The sequence below is a fragment of the Corvus kubaryi genome, unplaced genomic scaffold (assembly GCF_017639235.1).
Source record: "Corvus kubaryi isolate FWS band 111438036 unplaced genomic scaffold, C.kubaryi_AGA036_p1.0 37386, whole genome shotgun sequence".
NCBI lineage: Eukaryota > Metazoa > Chordata > Aves > Passeriformes > Corvidae > Corvus > Corvus kubaryi.
In genome coordinates, this window is record NW_024581128.1 from 1,048,443 (window position 1) to 1,065,765 (window position 17,323).

A 17,323-nucleotide genomic window follows, 5' to 3' on the forward strand; every position below is an offset into this window, starting at 1 on the left:
GAAGGCATCTGTGGCTCCCGCCCCGGCTCCCTCCGTCCCTGCCCCGGCCATTCCCTTCCCTTCCCTTCCCTCCGCTCCCCGGCCCTGAGGCGGCGGTGAGTCCCGCGGGCGGCGGCGGCGGCGGCGCCACACCCCTGCCCTGACCGCGGCTTTAGGAAGCACCACAGCCAATAGCCGGGTGTCTTCGTGCTGACAGACGGCCACATTGACCTATCGTGTGGTCTCTCCTCACAACTATCCCCGCCTCCTCGGGATGAGTGACCAATCAGAGCAGAGGTGGAGCTGGAGACAGAGGTGAGGATCTGAAACCCGTCTTCCCCCACCCCTTCTCTGCGCGAATGATTGTCAGCCGCAACGTCCAATGGGCTGCGGAGGGCCGGCGGCGGGGCCAATGGCGCGGCGGGGGCGGGGGAGCGGCGGGCGGCGGGGGCGGGGGAGCGGCGGGCCGGGTGAGGCGCGGCGCGGCGCAGCGCCGGTAGGAGAGCGATGGTGGCGGCGTGAGGCGCGCTGCGAGCCGCGCTGTCTGCCCGGCCGGCGCGGAGAGCGGCGGGGGAGCGGTGCTCGCCATGAGGCTGCGGGAGGATGGGGACAGCCGCAGGGCGCTGCCGGCGGAGGGGCTGCTGCAGTAATGGGCAGCGGCAGCGCTGACTCTCGCCTGCCGTGTGGTGCCAGCGCGTCCGCCCGGCGGGACCGCCCGCGAGGAGCCGGCGGCAGGTGAGTGCCGCGCACGGGGAGCCGCCCGGCCCCTCCCGCGGTCCCGGAGCTGCCGCTCCCCGCCTCGCTCCCTGCCGGTGGCGTTTTAATTTTTAAACCGCTCCGGCTCCCGGCCAAGGGCGGGGGGCGCTGCCCCGGCGGGCTGGGCGCGGAGGTGACACGGACTGCTGAGGCGGAGCGGGGCGCTCCTCGCCCCGGGGCTCCGTGGGGACCCCCTTCCCGGGGGCGATTCTACTTCAGGTAGCCTCCTCGCCAGCTTTGATGCCATCCTGCCCTGACTTCTCGCCGGCTGCGGCTAGCTTGTGCTTCCCCATATTCCTGATGAAGAGGCTCTTTTCCCCACACCCAGCGGAGATGCTGCTTTCCTTTCGAGGGAGGAAACCCACCTGGGTTTCTCCTCTCCCTTTTCACGTCCCTGATGATCATTTCTCGGTGCAGGATGGAGAGACATTTCCATTTCAATATGATGCAGCGAGGAAGATGGGGGATCCTGGGTAGCTTGGACTCGGGAAATGCCCCTTCCTTTCTCGTCCTCCTCCTCACCCTGGCACAAGCATTTGAGCAGCAAGACTCCCTTTCTGTCTTCTTGGCTGATCCTTCTCCTTACACAGAGAAATGAAAGCGGGAGGTGTGTTAGAGGAAACAACTGTTACACCTTTTGTCATCAAGACAAAGAACTTCATCTCCCCGTGTCCCTCCCTCTGGGTGCATATTGGCAGCACCTCAGCCGCTTCGCATTGCTTCCCGGAGATGCTTCATAAGGATTCGGTGTGGCCCTGACCTGCCCTTTTTTGTTGTTGTTGCCAATTATGATGCTTCTGATAATAGGATATGTTGATATGTTTCTGAACAGTCTCGTGGTTTGAATTCCTGAAATTGCTGCAGTATTCTTATTTATTTATTTAAGTGGTGGTGGGGGGGGAGGCTGTGTGTGGATGACAACAGGAAGGGGGTATGTTCTTGTAGTTGTTTGAAAGGTACGAGATCACGTGCAGTTGCAGCACTTAGTATGAAGTGCATTAACCAATGCTTTCTCTCCCTGTCTTATTTGTCTTCCAGTCCTGCAGTCTTCCCTTCATCTACTGTGTGAAGAATGATGATTCCATGAGAGAACTTCCTTTCCATTACCTGTCTACTGCTACTGCATGCTGCTCCTGGCCAGTGATGAGCCATTCCGCTAGACTGGGATTTACCCTGAGGAGGGGAGAGGCAGAATATGAATTGTAGACATCCCGTCAAGTTCCTCACACACTCTTTTTACTGTGTCTGTATATAAATCTGCTAGTATCAAGCACACACGCTCTTTGAAACCTACATTGGTATTCACACAGCTTCTGCTGTCTAAGAGGACTGGTATTTCTCACCATCATGGCTTCAGTTTGGAAAAGACTGCAGCGTGTTGGGAAACATGCATCCAAGTTCCAGTTTGTGGCCTCTTACCAGGAATTGATGGTTGAGTGCACAAAAAAATGGTAAGAAGCGGCTCATGTTGCTGTAAAAATGATGGAGTAAGTTGCTGGTGCTGAAATAGGAAGGATGTTGCTCATTGTATATTGTTTGGTATGTGCATTGCTCTTCCATCCCCTTCCCTTCTATTGCCAGCCCATTGCAGAAGCAGCTGCATGAGCTGCTTGTCTTTCTCAGTGGGTGCAGGCTTTGCTGCATGGTTACCCTGGACCTGCTGGTTTTGGTCTGTGCTATTGATTTTCTAGGCTGGTGGTGTTTTTACCTTGCAGAGGAGGGTATGTTTGTTAGCTCGCATCTGTGACTTTGTGTGGTTTTGGTTGTCGGTTTTGGGTTTTTGGTGTTGTTTGGTTTTTTTTTTTAAATATTTCCCATGAGCTATTTTCCAACTGCCAATTCAACTTGGTTGTGCTGAGTGTTATCTACTGACACTCATGTTGCTTGTTGGAGGCACTGGAGATCAGTCCTGGGCATGGTGGTCATGGGATAATGTGGGTTGGATGCCCGTTTTGATTTTTGACTTCCTTACCTGAAGAGATCATGTTTCTCCTTCTTCTTTTCCTTTATCCTTTCCATCTTTTAACAGGAAGGGGCAAGAGGCAGGTCCTTGGGAATTGCCTTAAGGTATTCGTTTAGTCAGACAAGAATTTTGTGTGGTGGTGGTCCAGTTGGATGGCTTTGGAACTGACTAGACAGCAGTTAATGGTGTGGGTCTGGCACATCGTCTTTCCTGTGCAAAGTGAGCTTAAATAAATCTGCTAGGCAAGACTAGAAGCAGCTTTTAAATAGTCAGGGAAAGATCTCCATTATATAAATAACTGCTGTTTTATATGTTTGGAATATTGATGTTACTGACATAATTCCTCACGTTAGTGTGTGCTTGTAGTGTCAGGGGATGAAGAAAATACATTCCAGACCTTGTGGACCAAGATGTTCAAATTGCCTTGTAATAAACTGCAGCCTCCTTTCTAATACTTGGCCTTTCTTCTTGTTGGCAAGTTTGGCACTTGCATTGGCTGCTTTCACTGGTTATGAGTAATTGCCTCTACAAATTTAAATTCTATCTTGTGGAGTAGGAAATCTCTGTCAAATGTGCTAGAAGGCTGTGCACTGCTCTGTCTTAAAGGAACACCGTCAGATTAAACGTTTTGGATTTTTTTAGCAAGCTTTCTTCATGCCTAGAATGTTTAAGAAACAGAATTGTTTTGGAAGTTGAACTTGCTTTCACAGAGTAAATAACAAATGGAAATGTTGTAGAAGTTGAAAGAGGCTGTCCTGATTATCCCATGGGATCTACTGTCCCAAAGAGGCCAAGGAGTTTTCCACAGTAATTTTGGTTGATCAGTTTTATTTTAGCAGTTGGGTTTCTTATTATGTTCTGTTTGCATTAACTTGGCTGTTTTAGGTTTCATTTTCATTTTGATTCACTTGTTGCTGAGAATTTGCAGAATGCTTCAGCACTAAATGATAAATCCTGCAGGGGAATGTTTGCATTGGAATTGCATCTAACTTTTCCTTGGTTTAAGAAAAAATCATACACAAAAGTTCTCTTGTGAAGTATCTTGTTATTTTAGAAACAGGTAGCTTATTGGTTAATCATAACTGAGAGTGACCACCTAGCAAAATGTCTGTGTCTGCAGTAGTGAGAGAGCCATTTAAAACCTCAGACGTGCAGCTATTTTTTTGCAAAAAGGACATCCTTCTGAACTTCATTTTATATTCTTGAGTTTAAATGCAGGCAAGATCAGTGCTTGTGTTGGTTATGACAAAGGAACAGTATGGTGGTGAAATGTGGATGAATTGTAGGAAAAATCACAATAGGGAAGAACATAACTCACAAAGTCCTTTGATTGTAAGCTTTTTGATTCTGCTTCCTGTTATTTCAAGAACCTTAACAAAGATGTTCTTTACGCACACAACCTAAAATACGATATTTCTGCCATAATCAAACTTCCTAAGTCAAAATTCTATAGAAACAAAGGGTTAAATATTTATGTATTCTGAGAGCCTTCAACTAAGTCTCTCCATAACTTTGGAGAAGATACAGTTTCTGTGCATGCTGACAGGAGAAACAGCATGCTGTTTCTGAGCCTTGTCTCTGAGCTTGGCCCATGTGAGAACAAAACAGAAGAAATTAGCTCCATATGCTGATCTTGCTGAAAGCACTCAATATATATTAAGTGTCTGTGCTGTAGTCTGTAGTTTGTTTGATTGAAATGTAGTAAGCAGTAAGTTATTTTAATGTACTGGCATTTTAACAATGCAGTGTTTCTGGAGGAAAAGAATACTTCATTCATATTTTAAAATAAATGACAACACAGTCATAAACACACTGGAACTGAGAAGTGTCTGTGAGCAAGGACTGTGCATGACCAAAACAGGCTGTGTGCCTCTTTGTGAACTGCTATCTTCTGTTAGATTTGCATTTTTATGACTCTTCAGAAAACGACTTGTGTGTTAGAATATTTTTGTATTGATGGTGTATGGTTTGCAAGGTTGGGTGAATTTCTGGTTGGCTTGCTTTTTTTTTTTTTTTTTGGTTGGTTGGTTGGTCTGGTTTGGTTTTTAAATTTAGCATTTAAAATAGCTCCTGCTCTTTTTTTGCTGGAGTTCTCCTGGCACTGTGGGAAGTTGTCACTGCTGTGGTGTTGCTGCTTCACTTTTTTATGGGATGATCTCTACATACAGCAGCATTTGGCCAGATTAGGCTGAAACCTTTCCTTGCTTTTTCTCCTGTCTATAATTTCTGTCCTGAATAATGGTTACAGGCAACCACTCTCAAATGATTGCTTCTCATTGGTGGTGTGTTTGGGGGAGATAGGTCGTGATGGAGTGTCCAGTGTTGTCACTGTTCCTTATTTTTCAGATAATTAACAAGACTGAGTCACTTCTGTGGCATTCTGGCAGCTCCCACTGACCCAGACCTAATTATTGTGGCTGCTCAGTACCTTTGAAAAATTGAACAGTTGGTTTATTTAGAACCTTTCATTAAAAATAAATAAATAAACGGATGTAGTCTTGGTCTTTAATATGGATTAATGACTCCTGCTACTGTGAAAACGTAGTACTTTGCATTAATCATATAAGCAGTTGATTTTTTTTGAAAGGTGCTTGCTTGAAAGTGCTGGAGTGTGTCATTCTCCATTTACCCTTGGACTAAGCTGGGGCAGCTCAGGATTTTCCACACAGCCTCACCAGTGAACTGCAGCCCTGGCCTGAAAGGACCACGTGTGATACGAGAGAGTTAATTCAGTGCTTATCCTCTGCGCAGAGTCACTGAATAAAACCATAAATCAGTCTCATTCATTTTGCTTAGGCATCTAAAGAAACAGCTGTATTTCCTGCTCTCTGCTGTCAGAGGAGAGGGTTGCTGTGTGGGGCAGGAGTGTGCTGGGCATCCCTGGCAGGTGTAATGCTGTGACTTGTGCAGGGGACCCAGTCCAGTTGCCTGAACATTGGTGTCAGGCCCTGTTTGGGATGCCTTTGTGTGTACTGCCAGTCCCAGCTGCCAGTGTGGAGAAGCCCAGGTCTCCTGTTGATCCTGGTTCAAACTGCTAGCCCAGCATGAATCTCTTGTGTACCCTGGGGCTTCCCAGCTGCTGGAGGCTTCTGTTCAGGCAACTGAGTCAAGGCTTGTCCGAGATACAGGCTCAGCAGAGGAGGAAACTTCTCCTTTGGACCACAGATCAGTTCTGGTACTTGGACCTGAAGCTCTGATAGCAGTTTTATAGAGCTGCTGAAACATCTACTGCTGAACACATGAGCTCTTTAGGGTGGCTTTTTTGTTTCCTTATTGTTGTGTGATATCTCACAAGTCAAGGACTCAACAGAGGCTTCAAATGTAATATTCACTGGTTTCCACAGAGAATGGCTGAAGTTAGAGAGTTGAGGTTGCCAAGTTCCTAACTTGTCATTGTTCATTGGATGCTTTTATGAGCAAGAAAGCTGCTCACCTGAACATAGGTGCTAACTGCTTACAAAGGCTGGAAAAGAGTAGACATCAAGGCTTTTACATGGGATTTGTGTTCAGGAGTTGCTTTAGAGATAAATACGTTATTTTTGTACAATGTGTGTAATGTCTGTCATCTACATGAACTGCTTTGCTTTTAAATCCTGCTTAAAAGTACAGTGAGCCATGATGTTCTAAAAGGGTTAAACTTATGTTCAGAAGCTTTAACTGAAGACAGGCTTCATGTCTATGAGGCAAGTTGCCTATTTTTATATTGATTAGGTATGGTCTGAAGCAAGTTCTCTCTTTTTAAATACACATATTTCTCTTTTGGAAAGGAAGTAAGGCTTAATCTTTTTTTTTTTCTTTTTTGTTTTTTCTTCAAAAGGCTTTAGCCATCTGTTTTCCTCTTCTATTGTAGTTTCATAACTGGATGCTGAAGGAATCTTAAGATTTGGCATGCATTGTGCATGGGAGAGAAATGAGCTTTTTGAGATTCCACGGTTCACACTGATCTGCTTGCCTTCTGCTTGCTGCTTTCCAGCAAACCCGTCAGTGCTGAAGGCCACCAGAAGAACTGGGCTTAACTGGTTGCTGTAGAATCCTTGGTTGCCTGCAATGGGGTCAGGCTATCACATTGCTCAATTAATTTTCTTGCTTTGCCCAGTTGTTAGAGGGGATTTCGTGAGTACCTAATTGCTTTTAACTATAAAGGATGATCCTATTGAATCTCTTTGAATTAGTTTTGCTGTGCTCTGTGCTGTTGTGTCATTGGCTTCCTCTGCGGAGTTTTTGATCAGATTGGGGTGTTGGTGATACAGGTGTACTGTAACATGTACAACCTGTGCAAGGAGAGCACCATGCAATTTCTCCTGTGTTTTATCTTCTGTTCTTCTCAATGAAATTGTACTCTGTCCTTATACGTTTTATTGAGTTCTGATTCCGCACTAAATAATCTCCATTTGCAAATGCACTTCAGCATTTTCTTTGCCATTCATTTCTGATTTTGACTGAGGATTTTTTGAGGGCTTAAATTTACTTCAAACATACTCTTTCCAAATAATCACCACCAGCTGCCTTACAGCTGTCTTCCTCCTTTCTTTCTGTAGTCAATTAAAACACACTTACTGTCCACACATAAAAGCAATTCTCCTCTGTCACTTTGCATCGCTCTTCTTTGTATCAAAAAGAAAATCCTTCTTTGCAGAAACATAGATTTGCTCCTATGGACTCTCTGCTGACTTCTGTCAGTAGGTTGTCTACCAATCCCAGCTGCTTAATGCCAGCTGCTTTCCTTCCCTACCTTGCCAAGCTTCCCTCCTAACCCCTTTTACAGCCTCGGGTCTGTTCTTCGACCACAAGTTAGGGATTTCTCATCAAAATTGCTGGCTGCATATTGGAAACAAAGAAATTTGGGTAGGAAAAGTACAGGTGTATGTGAAGTCTTTCTTGCTGCTGCCCTTTTAGGTTGTCAGTGCTGCATGCTTAAACTCATTTTCTATTTGCAGCAATGTTTTGAGAGTGCTTGTGACTCTGTGTCCAGTTGCTAAAAGACTGCATTGATAGATGCAGGCACAAAGTTTAGTGTCTGTAGGATAGAAAGATTTGGCATAAATACTTGTTCTGAATTCTGTTTGTCTCTGAGAGACAGATTTCTTTTCAGCAGTTCCTTGACATTGTTTCCTGTCCTAGCAGTAACAAAAATAATTAGCAAAAGCAGAAAACATTTGATTATATCCGGGTGTAGATAAATTTCATTTTAATGGTCAAGAGTGGTGAAGATGTCTCCTTGAATGAATAAAATACACTAACTTGTGTTCTAACACAGCTTTATTTTTTGAGAGAGAAGCTGTGTGTGTGCATAACTTCCTCACAGAGCTTTTGGAACAAATAAAACCTTGCTCTGTTCCTGCAGGCACTGTGGTGCACACATGCAGTGAAGAACGTGTACTGTTCATTTGAACCCAGTGGACTTGAACTGCAATAAAGATTTAAAATTTTTTCTTAGGATTGGATCCTTGTGAATACTCTTTTCAGCTCTTTGTGCTATGAGGTTAAATAAAATGAAATATTATGACATTGTGTAGGCCTCATATGAGCTGAGTCTGCCATCTCTTAGACTGCTCAGGCTGTATAGTGCCAGTCTGTTGCTTCAATTAGTTTTTAATTGGTTGGAGAGAGCTGAAGTCCCTTTCACAGTTTAGTGTGAATAAGGAGAGGAGGAGGAGGAGGAGGCTGGTAAGGTTGACTAAGTCTGAGGAAACTCTTCTTCTAAAACAAACCCTTCAGTTATGGTAGTAAAAGCATTCTGCTTGGGTGGCTTTCTGAGAATATGGGGGCGGGTGTGTGTGTGTGTTTATTTACTTCTAAAAGCTTTCCCGGTTTACTCTAAGGAGAGTGTGTGAAGTGTGTGTTTGTTTCCCTTGCCCCTCTCTCTCCTTTTGCTCCTTGGTGTAGAAGCTGGCCCTGACAGGCTGTTTGCTACCTTGTGGGACGCTCCTGAGCTATCCTCTGCACAAAGTCTGTCTTGTGTGTCCTGGGCTGGACTCTGAAACACAGGAACTGTGCAGATGAACTTTTGTTCCTTATTTTAAGATATGCGCAGAGCAGTAGGGTAAATAAAGCTGTCCTTGTTTTCTTCCTCTTGTCTTTATTTGAAAAATGTCTTTCTGCTGCGTACAGTTTCTGTAAGTGCACCAGAGCTTCTCGTCTGGAAGCTGTGTGTTTTGGCAGCTGAGGTACAGGGTAGCTGTGGCTTTTGGCACCTGGAGAGGCATTGCAGGGATTTGGGAACTGTGGGTTAAGCACGAGCTAAAATTAGCAGAACCATAACTAACATTGCTGTTGTCTAAGGCTCTGACTCATGAGGTTTTCTGGATTCAAGAGTGGAGCTGGATGTCACTGTCCCTAAGTAGCAGTCGCGTTCTGCCCTGAAGCAGAGGCAGGGTGTCAGTAATGCTGCGGGGTTCGTCAGTATTAAGTGCCATCAACTTCAGCTCCCATTTGTGAGGCGAGTGTGAACTGCAGCAGTTGAGGAGCAGGCACACCTCCCTTATGCTGCCCTGATGCAATGGGGAGGAAAATCTGCCAGAGCGGTGAGATGAGCCACAGCTGCAGGCAAGAGCATCTTAGAGTGCTTCAGCTAAATCACCCAGAATCTGAGTCAGTGCCCTGTGCTGTCACTGTAGGGCTTCAAAGTGCACAAGCTTTTGAGATGAATCAGAAGTGCATGCCCTTCTGAACTACAGTTTCTAGCTGCTTGCAAACCTGTAAAGATGAGCAGTGTAGAAGTAATTCTTTGCCTGTTGAGGCTCTCTTTGTAGTGGAGAGTCATTGGGGGTTCTTTTTGTTTCTAATTTATTATTATTTGAGGAGACTTTCTTGAGGATTACTCCAAAGCTATGGCCAGGCTCTGCAGCTGCTAACTGTCTGCAGCTGCTGAGCTGCAGTTTCTGTGGCTCTGTGTATTTATTTTAGCACAAACTGGTTTCGGGTTTTATTTCATGTGCATGCTCCTGCAGTCCTTCTGTGGGCTTTGTTTTGGGTGAGCTGCTGTATCAGCTTAACAGCACGCAAGCAGATCTGACCTTTCATTTCTAATGGTTCTGTTTTGAAAAATGACTTTGGTGCTGACCAAACATCACAAAGGCAAAATAACTTCTGCTTACAGGAAGAACTGAATTAAAGCAATCCAGGGTATTTTAAGACTCTCATATCACATGAGTTTTGGCTCCCATATTACTGCCACTCATTTCCTGTGTGCCGCCTCCACAAGCACCTGTAATGAGCAGTCACCCTTCATATTCAGTGGCTTCTTTTCTCACCCAAGAAGTGCTGTTAGCTGCCTTGGTGCTGTAGGACGGGTCAGAGCTGTCTGGCGCTGCCGGATGGGTGGCACTGGCTGTTGCGGTGGGAGATGTGGATTCCGATGGGTGTGCAGCTTTGCTGGGAGCATGTATTCATCTCCTCCTGTTGGGACAAGCCCCATCACCTTTTGCCTAGGCTAGGCAGACAAAAGACATTCCCAAAGTCAGCTCTTCCATTGGGTATGTTGCTGCCTGATGCCCTAGGATGATAGCTGTCCTGACCTTTCTTTAGGGCTAAGATTGATGCAGTGATGCCTCCCTCTGCTTTTACATCCAGTGTCATAAACTAACTTTCCCCTCCCAGCTGTGTTTGGGGAGAGTATTTACATAGCCAGTACTGTTAATACGAAAAGCTGTATTGAATGAAGTAACTGGAGAATCTGGATCATTGAATCCAGTTGGCAGCACATTGTACTCTGCCACTCAGCAAGTACTGTGAATTTCCTTGACTTTCAGTGTCTGTTCATTGAGTAAATTCTGACTCCCTTTGTTTATGTCAGTACATAGGAAGAGATTTAAAAGAACAAAAAAGAGCTGTCAGAGTTTCTCTTTTCCAGCAAAGATCTAACTCAGATCTGTAAGTTTCCAAACCAACCTGTTGCTGATTTATCTTCGGTTTATTAGCAGAGGATTTAACCTTGACAGCTCCTGGTGACACCTGACATAGCTCTGGAGTTTCATCTCTGGCCGTGCTGACAGGTGGGCAAATCTATTTGGCTGTGTTTTCCAGCTGTACCTGTCTTTTATCTAGTTGTGTCTCTTGGAAAACTTAGTGGTTTGTCATTTCCTGTAGGTAACTTGAGCAATAGTTGTATAAAGCTGTGAAATATTTCAAGAGAACAAGATCTTTAAACTTCTTTTTCTCTTCAAGAGCAGATCTTAACTGGATAGATTCTTGGAATAAGTGTCTCTTGAGTGAGAGAATTCCCCTTGCATTCCTTCATCTTTGACATATAAGAAAATTTTAAGAATGAGAAAGGCCTGACCCATTTTTTACCACTTCCTGTCATTCCACAAAAATTGAAAGAATTTATAACAGTGTTACTTGGTTTTAAGGCATATTTAGGATGGCTTTTGTTTACTGTTAACACTTTTTGAAAAATACTTTCAAAAAATACAATGGTGTTTTCACCCCCACCCCACTTCCCCCCCTTTTTTTTTGGGATTTGTGCATGTGGAACAGGGAATTGTGGGTCGTAAGCTCTGCTTTTATTTTTTTGTTTGTTGGTGGGTTTTTTTTGTCTTTACTGCTAAAATTGTTTCTTTCTTCCTTGTAGATGGCTACTCTGAGCTCCAGTGTCTACTTACTGTTCAGGATACAGAGACAGACAATCTTAAAGCAGCAAAGGAGTTATTTCCTTTTCCATAGATTTCTTTTTTCCCCCATACTAAATGGGATTTGATTTTTAAAAATTTTTAACTGAAAGATCACCAAGAGTAATCTTAACACCCTGAATTCTCATAGCCACTGATGTAATCAAGGGATGTTTTGATGGAGGATTGAGAAAGTGTGTGGTCACCCATAGTGCTAGAATTATAATCATGCAGTGCTTGAGACATGGTGCCTCCTTTAGTTTGTGACTGTAAGACTGTCCTGTCGACTGGGGGGTGGAGGGGAAAAAGACTACTCTGCTTTCCTGCCCCCACACATCCTTCCCTCTTTCCTGGGGTAAATGCTGTGCCAGCTGAAAGCCTGCAGCTGCTGCCAGGAGAATGCTGGAGCAGGGCCCTACGGAGAGCTCAGTGTGAGGGAATTGCCCCTGACACATCACCTGCTACCTGGGGGCTGTGGCAGCCCCCTGTGCCACAGTGCCTTGTCAGAGCCTGCCACAGCTCCACACCAGCACTGCTGCCACTTCTCTAGAGATCCAGGACAGCCCTTTTCTCTGGGCATACAACACTGTTGTGGTTGATGGGTCCATGCTGTCGGTGGTTATGACAAGTTTTCTGCTGCGTTGTTGTTTTTGAACCTTGGGCCTCTCCCTTATTTTTAGCTTTGCTTCATAGAGGGAAAGTTCTTTTGTGATGTTAAAATACGCCTGAGTTTTCTGTCTGGCCAGCACATTCAGCGTTGCATTGGAAAGTTTCAGCAGACAATTTCAACTAAGGTTTGCAGGGGTGGAAACCTCCAGCTATTATTTCCATGGGTTGTGTGACAAAGGGCCTCTGGATAGAAGAGAGGAGTCTTGGTCAGACCCTATGGCTGCAGGTAAAAAGCCAGTACCTTCACCTTCACAGACACTGGAGAATCTGCAAGGGCAAAAGCTGCTGGCAGCCCAGCCTTTTTCCCTGTGCCTGGAACTACGGGTTTGTGTCAGTTTGTGCTTCCACGTGGCCATTTGTGCAGTGTATTTTTGGAGCAGGGAGCTGCTAGATACATTTCTGTGTTTCTCTGCTCTCCATCTGTTCCTGGAGCCACCTCCTGCTCTAGCTGCCTCAGGAGAAGCTGTACTGCAAGGGGAAATGGCAGTAAAACCAGGCATTACCTGTGCTTTCAGGGTGTGGGTTACCCAGTGCTGGTGCTGGGTGTTCATCTGACCCATCAGCAGTCACTTCAGTACTGCTGCTAGTGGCTAGTGTTGTAGTACAATGGCAGGTGACAGTGCAGTCACTTGTCTCCTTTCCTGTTGCTGTACTGGAATCAGGAATATGGACATTTTTGCCTATAGATTCAGTCTTGTTGTCTGGAGTGAACCCTAATAAAGCATTTACAATGCACAAAGCCTGCTTCCTCCTGGGGAAAAAAAGTGCTGACTTCAGTAAATAAATTTATTTCAGACAAACTTGTTCTTAGGGAACTAGATCATGTGCTGCAGGGGGAAGAATAATACTACTGCTTCTTTTAACAACAGCTGTTAAAAGGAGGATGCTTACTTGACTTGCAGTTAATGGTAAAGTCAACGAACTGTAATTTTAAAAAAGGGAAAATAATCTCGACCTATTCTTGACTATAGGAAGACTGCAATTTATCCTGATTTGTTTGTGTTCACCTCATTGTGAGAACTGTCAGTACCTCTTACGGTTGGCAACCCCATTAAGACCTAGAGAAGCAGAAACCTGCTGCCTTGTTAACCTCACAGAATGAGTGTTCTGCCCTCATCTTCCTCCTGTGCTGTGCCACAGATGGGCTTAGAGAAGCCTTGGTAGGTCTTCTATGGGGTAATTTCTTCTTTGCTGCCCTAGGAAGCCTTTTAAAATGGTCAGCCTTGCAGCTTCTTCATGGAATATTCACCTGTCTTGTTTCAGAGATGTGTAGGATGGGCTGTGAAGTGATCTGAGCTGGTGGGGAAGCAGCAGGGGAGTGGGGGAGTGAGGAGCAGAATGTGAGGCTTTTCTCCCTGTTTGAATGTCTTTTGGTCTGTGTGTACAGAGTATACAAGGCAGATCCTGATGGGTTTGGAGATACAAAACCAGAGACATAAATATGAGCAACCAGTGTGTGAAGCAAAAATAATGTCAGAGAACAGCCATGGAGCCTTCTTGTGTTTCTGCCGACATCAATCTCTTTGATTAGCTTGGATTTTCTTGGTGGGATCTTAACTCCTTACACTGAACATCCCTTCCAGCAAAGAAGTTAAGGTGGGGAGACATTTCTGGAAGCTGGTAACAGGTGACAAAGAAGTGTCACCTGTGCGTAATAAGTACAAATATATAGTTCAAGATGCAGTGTGCATGTATATAATCAATGTATGTAATGGAACCATCTTAAGGGGATGGAAAGCCTGGATGCTCATGGTGAATAGCAAAAGGACTGGCTGTTGCTAGTAAGGGACAAATCTTGTCCACCCTTGGTTACTCTAGGAGACTCCCAGGTGTGCTGTGGTGCACATGGGCTGAGCAGGGCCAGAAATCTCACTTTCCTTACAACCTCAAGCCATCTTGCTGGTAATTAAGTAACTTTGAAATAGTGAAGCTTTTTATGTTACTGAAATTCTCAAAATTGTAGCAGGCCCCCAGGCCTTTGTTCTTCCATTGAATACAATAATAATTTCCATAATCAGCTGCAATCAGATTTTTGTGTTTTATTCAGGCAGATGTTTGCTGACACAGGCCATGGAAAATTCTTATGACAAAGTGTGCCCTCCTTAAAATGGGAACTCATGGTGTCACGTTGAGCTTTCAGGCTTGATTTTGCTGACCAAGCAATGTGCACGTGTGTGCTTGGACCTTGACTACGGGCAGCAGCTCCACTGTTCTACTGTGCCTGAGCAATCATACATGTCATACAACACCTATCCTTCCCTTTGGCTTTGCCAAACAGATAGGAGCGCTTCACTTTCATAATTCATGATAATCACAGTTCTTTCAGAAACTATTTTAAAAGGGAGGTTCCATCTTCTCTTGGTGAATGCTAATTAGGATTTCACCTCTTTTTGAGTGAGTGTGATAGTTACAATCATACAGTGAATGAAGAAATCTAAATTTAAAGTGTTCTGGGAATTCTTTTTTGTGCTGAATGAAAACAAACTGCTTTATTGAAATATTTCTACCTTTAAGGCACAGACAGAGAAAGTGTGGATATTGATATCCTATGATATTAAAAAATTCTGAGTATTCTTTTTATAACATTTTCTAAGAGTTATAGCTTTGCAACTAAAACTGCCTTATGTGTCAAGCCTTCCCCTGTGCACTTTTACTCAGTTCAAATTGATGTCTCAATATCTTCAACCTGATGCATCCTTTTATTGTCATCACATTGTATTTTCTTCACTGTATCTGTGTAAGTGGTTTTCCATACTGGTGCCACATTCCAGTTTCCAGGTGGCTGATGTGAAAAGGGGAGGAATAATGCAGCATACACAATATACGTGTGCTTTAGGAATTTAATTTTTTTCTATCCCAATGCAAGTTCCGAGTCACAGCAAAGAAATTGCACACAGTCTTCTCTGTCTCTCTTCAGACGTAGCCAGAGGCAGCAGAATGTTTTATTGAGAATACTGAAGCTAGAAGAGCTTGCGAAGCTATACAGGCTTACTAAAAGTGGTAGTAAAAGTTATTTTTGTTCCTTACGTAAATAGTTCTGGGTCAGTCAGTTTAGCGCCTTCTTTTGTTCAGAGCAGACTTGGTAAATTTTGTGCATTTTTTTCTATTTAGGTATTTTTTATTTGGAGGGTGGAATGAGGTCTTTGCTTCTCCTCCTAGAGTGTGGTCTAATGGTAGAAACAACCGAAGTCAGAAAATCCTGGTTCCACACTAGGCTTCCTTTCAACTTCCCTTGTAACTGTGCAGAAAAAGCATCTTTTCTATCACTCCCTAATTTGTGTGCACAAATCATCTTTCATCAACTTTTCTATATTTTACATCCACAGTTACTTATAAGCAGGGTTTATATCTCCTGTTAAAGGCCAGATGGTAGCAGCTCTCTGTTCAGTGGTAATGGTGTAAAACTACAAAATGACACTTTGCTGTGTGGAAATAAAGTGCTAACAATTTCTCTGCGCAAAAATTCTGCAGCCACACAGCTCCATTATTAATCCACTCTTACAAGACTGCTGTGTGATAGAGAAAAATGATCCCTGTTTTGTCTCTGAGATACGGAGAAATTGTGCAGAAGGTACAAGAAACACTCTGTGTACTGCTAAGAATTGTATGAGTGCAGATTTATGATAGCAAGATACTACATAACTGAGGGAAAAACTGCAAGTTATGCTTTACAAACTTTAAAAAGTGGCCCGTCCCTTTCTCTTTTTTCAGTATGAATCGTGTTAATAATGATCTTACTTACAAGTGTGTTTGGTCAGAGTGGAAACTGTTGCAGAGCACAGTACTGAGGTAGAGCAGGACCAGTGAAGCAGAGTATGTGAGGAGAATGGGACAGATAACTCTGGAGGGGAGATGACCATTGATCATTGATCTACAGTTACTGGTTTTTGGAAGATTTTTGTTGTGGGGAAGGTTTTTTGTTAGTTTTCTATTTGCTTTTCTCTGAGCGATGTGTAATTAGGAGTATGTGTAATGGATAAATGTCAGATTGTGGAGATGGAAGTAATTTGTACCAGGCTCTAAGTACATCCTTTCAGGATTGATGTTTCTGAAATTTTTTATCCAGAGGTGGCAATACTAGAAAGTGTCCCTAAGAGCCAAGCTCCTCTTCAGCAGAGGTGATGAATGCCTGAAGCTCTTGAAAGCCTCCATGTTGATCACTGCAGCGCCAAGCATTCAGGGGACCCACCCTGTGTCACGTTCACTTGCAAATGGTACGAAGTTCAAACCAAAGTATTTTAAAAAAGGTGTTCGTGGAGACACTATAGTACTAAATTAAGGAAGAGAGCTTGTTAAGCTCTGAAGACCTTTGGGAATAAAGCTGATAGGATGGAGTTCAGTTATAACTCCAGCAGAGCTGTGGCTGCACAGCAGGATATAGCCTTATCATTCATTACTGAGGTATCATCAGAACTGTTGGAATATTCTGCTTAACCTTCTTGGCTTCCATATATATATATATATATACACACACACACACACACACACACTGTCTGGATTAGAATTGCTGATCTTTTTTCCCCCTTCCTCTACATTGCTGTAGAATTTATTCTGTAATTTACTTTCTGCTTGGACTTTGCATTGTAGCTTTTTCTTTCATAAAATCAGTCTCAAAATGTAATGCTTGTGGAAGAGAGCATGTGAATATCATGGGGTTGGGGGGAGAGAGACATTGTATTTCCTACGCTTAAAAAAATGCTGAGAAATCCATGCAGTGTGTCTGTTGCTATTATTTTACTTGTTTGTTGCTCCAGCATATCTGTCCTGTGACTTAGTGTAGGAATAGATAGGGTAGCACATGAGACATTTGAAATATTTATGAGGCTAAACTGCCAGGACAGCTCTGAGTTTGGTCAGAGACAGACTATATTTTTGCCTCTTGACTCTCTTGAGAGGAGCAAACTCCTATCACCATGCAGAATCGCCAGTCTGGCTTGTGGCTGTTTCTTGAAGACCAGGATTGTACAGAAATCAAATACTTCAAAGGCAGAAGTAAAATTTAAGTCCTTGTTCTATGTGTGGTGCTGTTAATCAATGTGATGAAGCTGGCCATATGTCACCTTTATTTTCCTGGGTTTTTTTCTCTTTGATTGAATCCCTTTTCTTTGCATTGTTAGATTTCTTTGCATTGTTTCAGCAATGTGAGGTGATGTTGCAAAAGCCAGTGTCTGCTTCTGGTTTACACTTGGACTTAATATTTCTCCAAACCACTTATTTCCATTGGCTCTGAAGTTTGAGGGTTTCAGTGGCCCAGAACATCTTTCTTTGCCCATTAGCTGCATTGAGGTGAGTGAGTAAATTCACACCTCATTTGGTGCTGTATTGCTTGTCTGGCTGCAGAACAAAC

At 43.9% G+C, this 17,323-nt stretch overlaps 1 protein-coding gene across 13 annotated transcripts in view; it reads left to right on the plus strand.

The window, feature by feature from the left end:
- The first annotated feature begins 446 nt into the window (after positions 1-446).
- EHBP1 (EH domain binding protein 1) overlaps positions 447-17,323 on the plus strand; it is a 212,526-nt gene continuing 195,649 nt past the window's right edge. For 8 of the 13 annotated variants that reach the window (XM_042036602.1, XM_042036604.1, XM_042036606.1 and 5 more), the window contains exons 1-2: positions 448-714; positions 1,774-2,186. In XM_042036602.1, coding sequence (XP_041892536.1) covers positions 2,083-2,186 — 104 coding nt within the window. In that variant the 5' untranslated portion in view covers positions 448-714; positions 1,774-2,082. Of the gene's footprint in view, positions 715-1,773; positions 2,187-17,323 lie in introns of all 13 variants that reach the window. The other 5 variants (XM_042036603.1, XM_042036607.1, XM_042036608.1 and 2 more) reach the window with 2 other exon arrangements.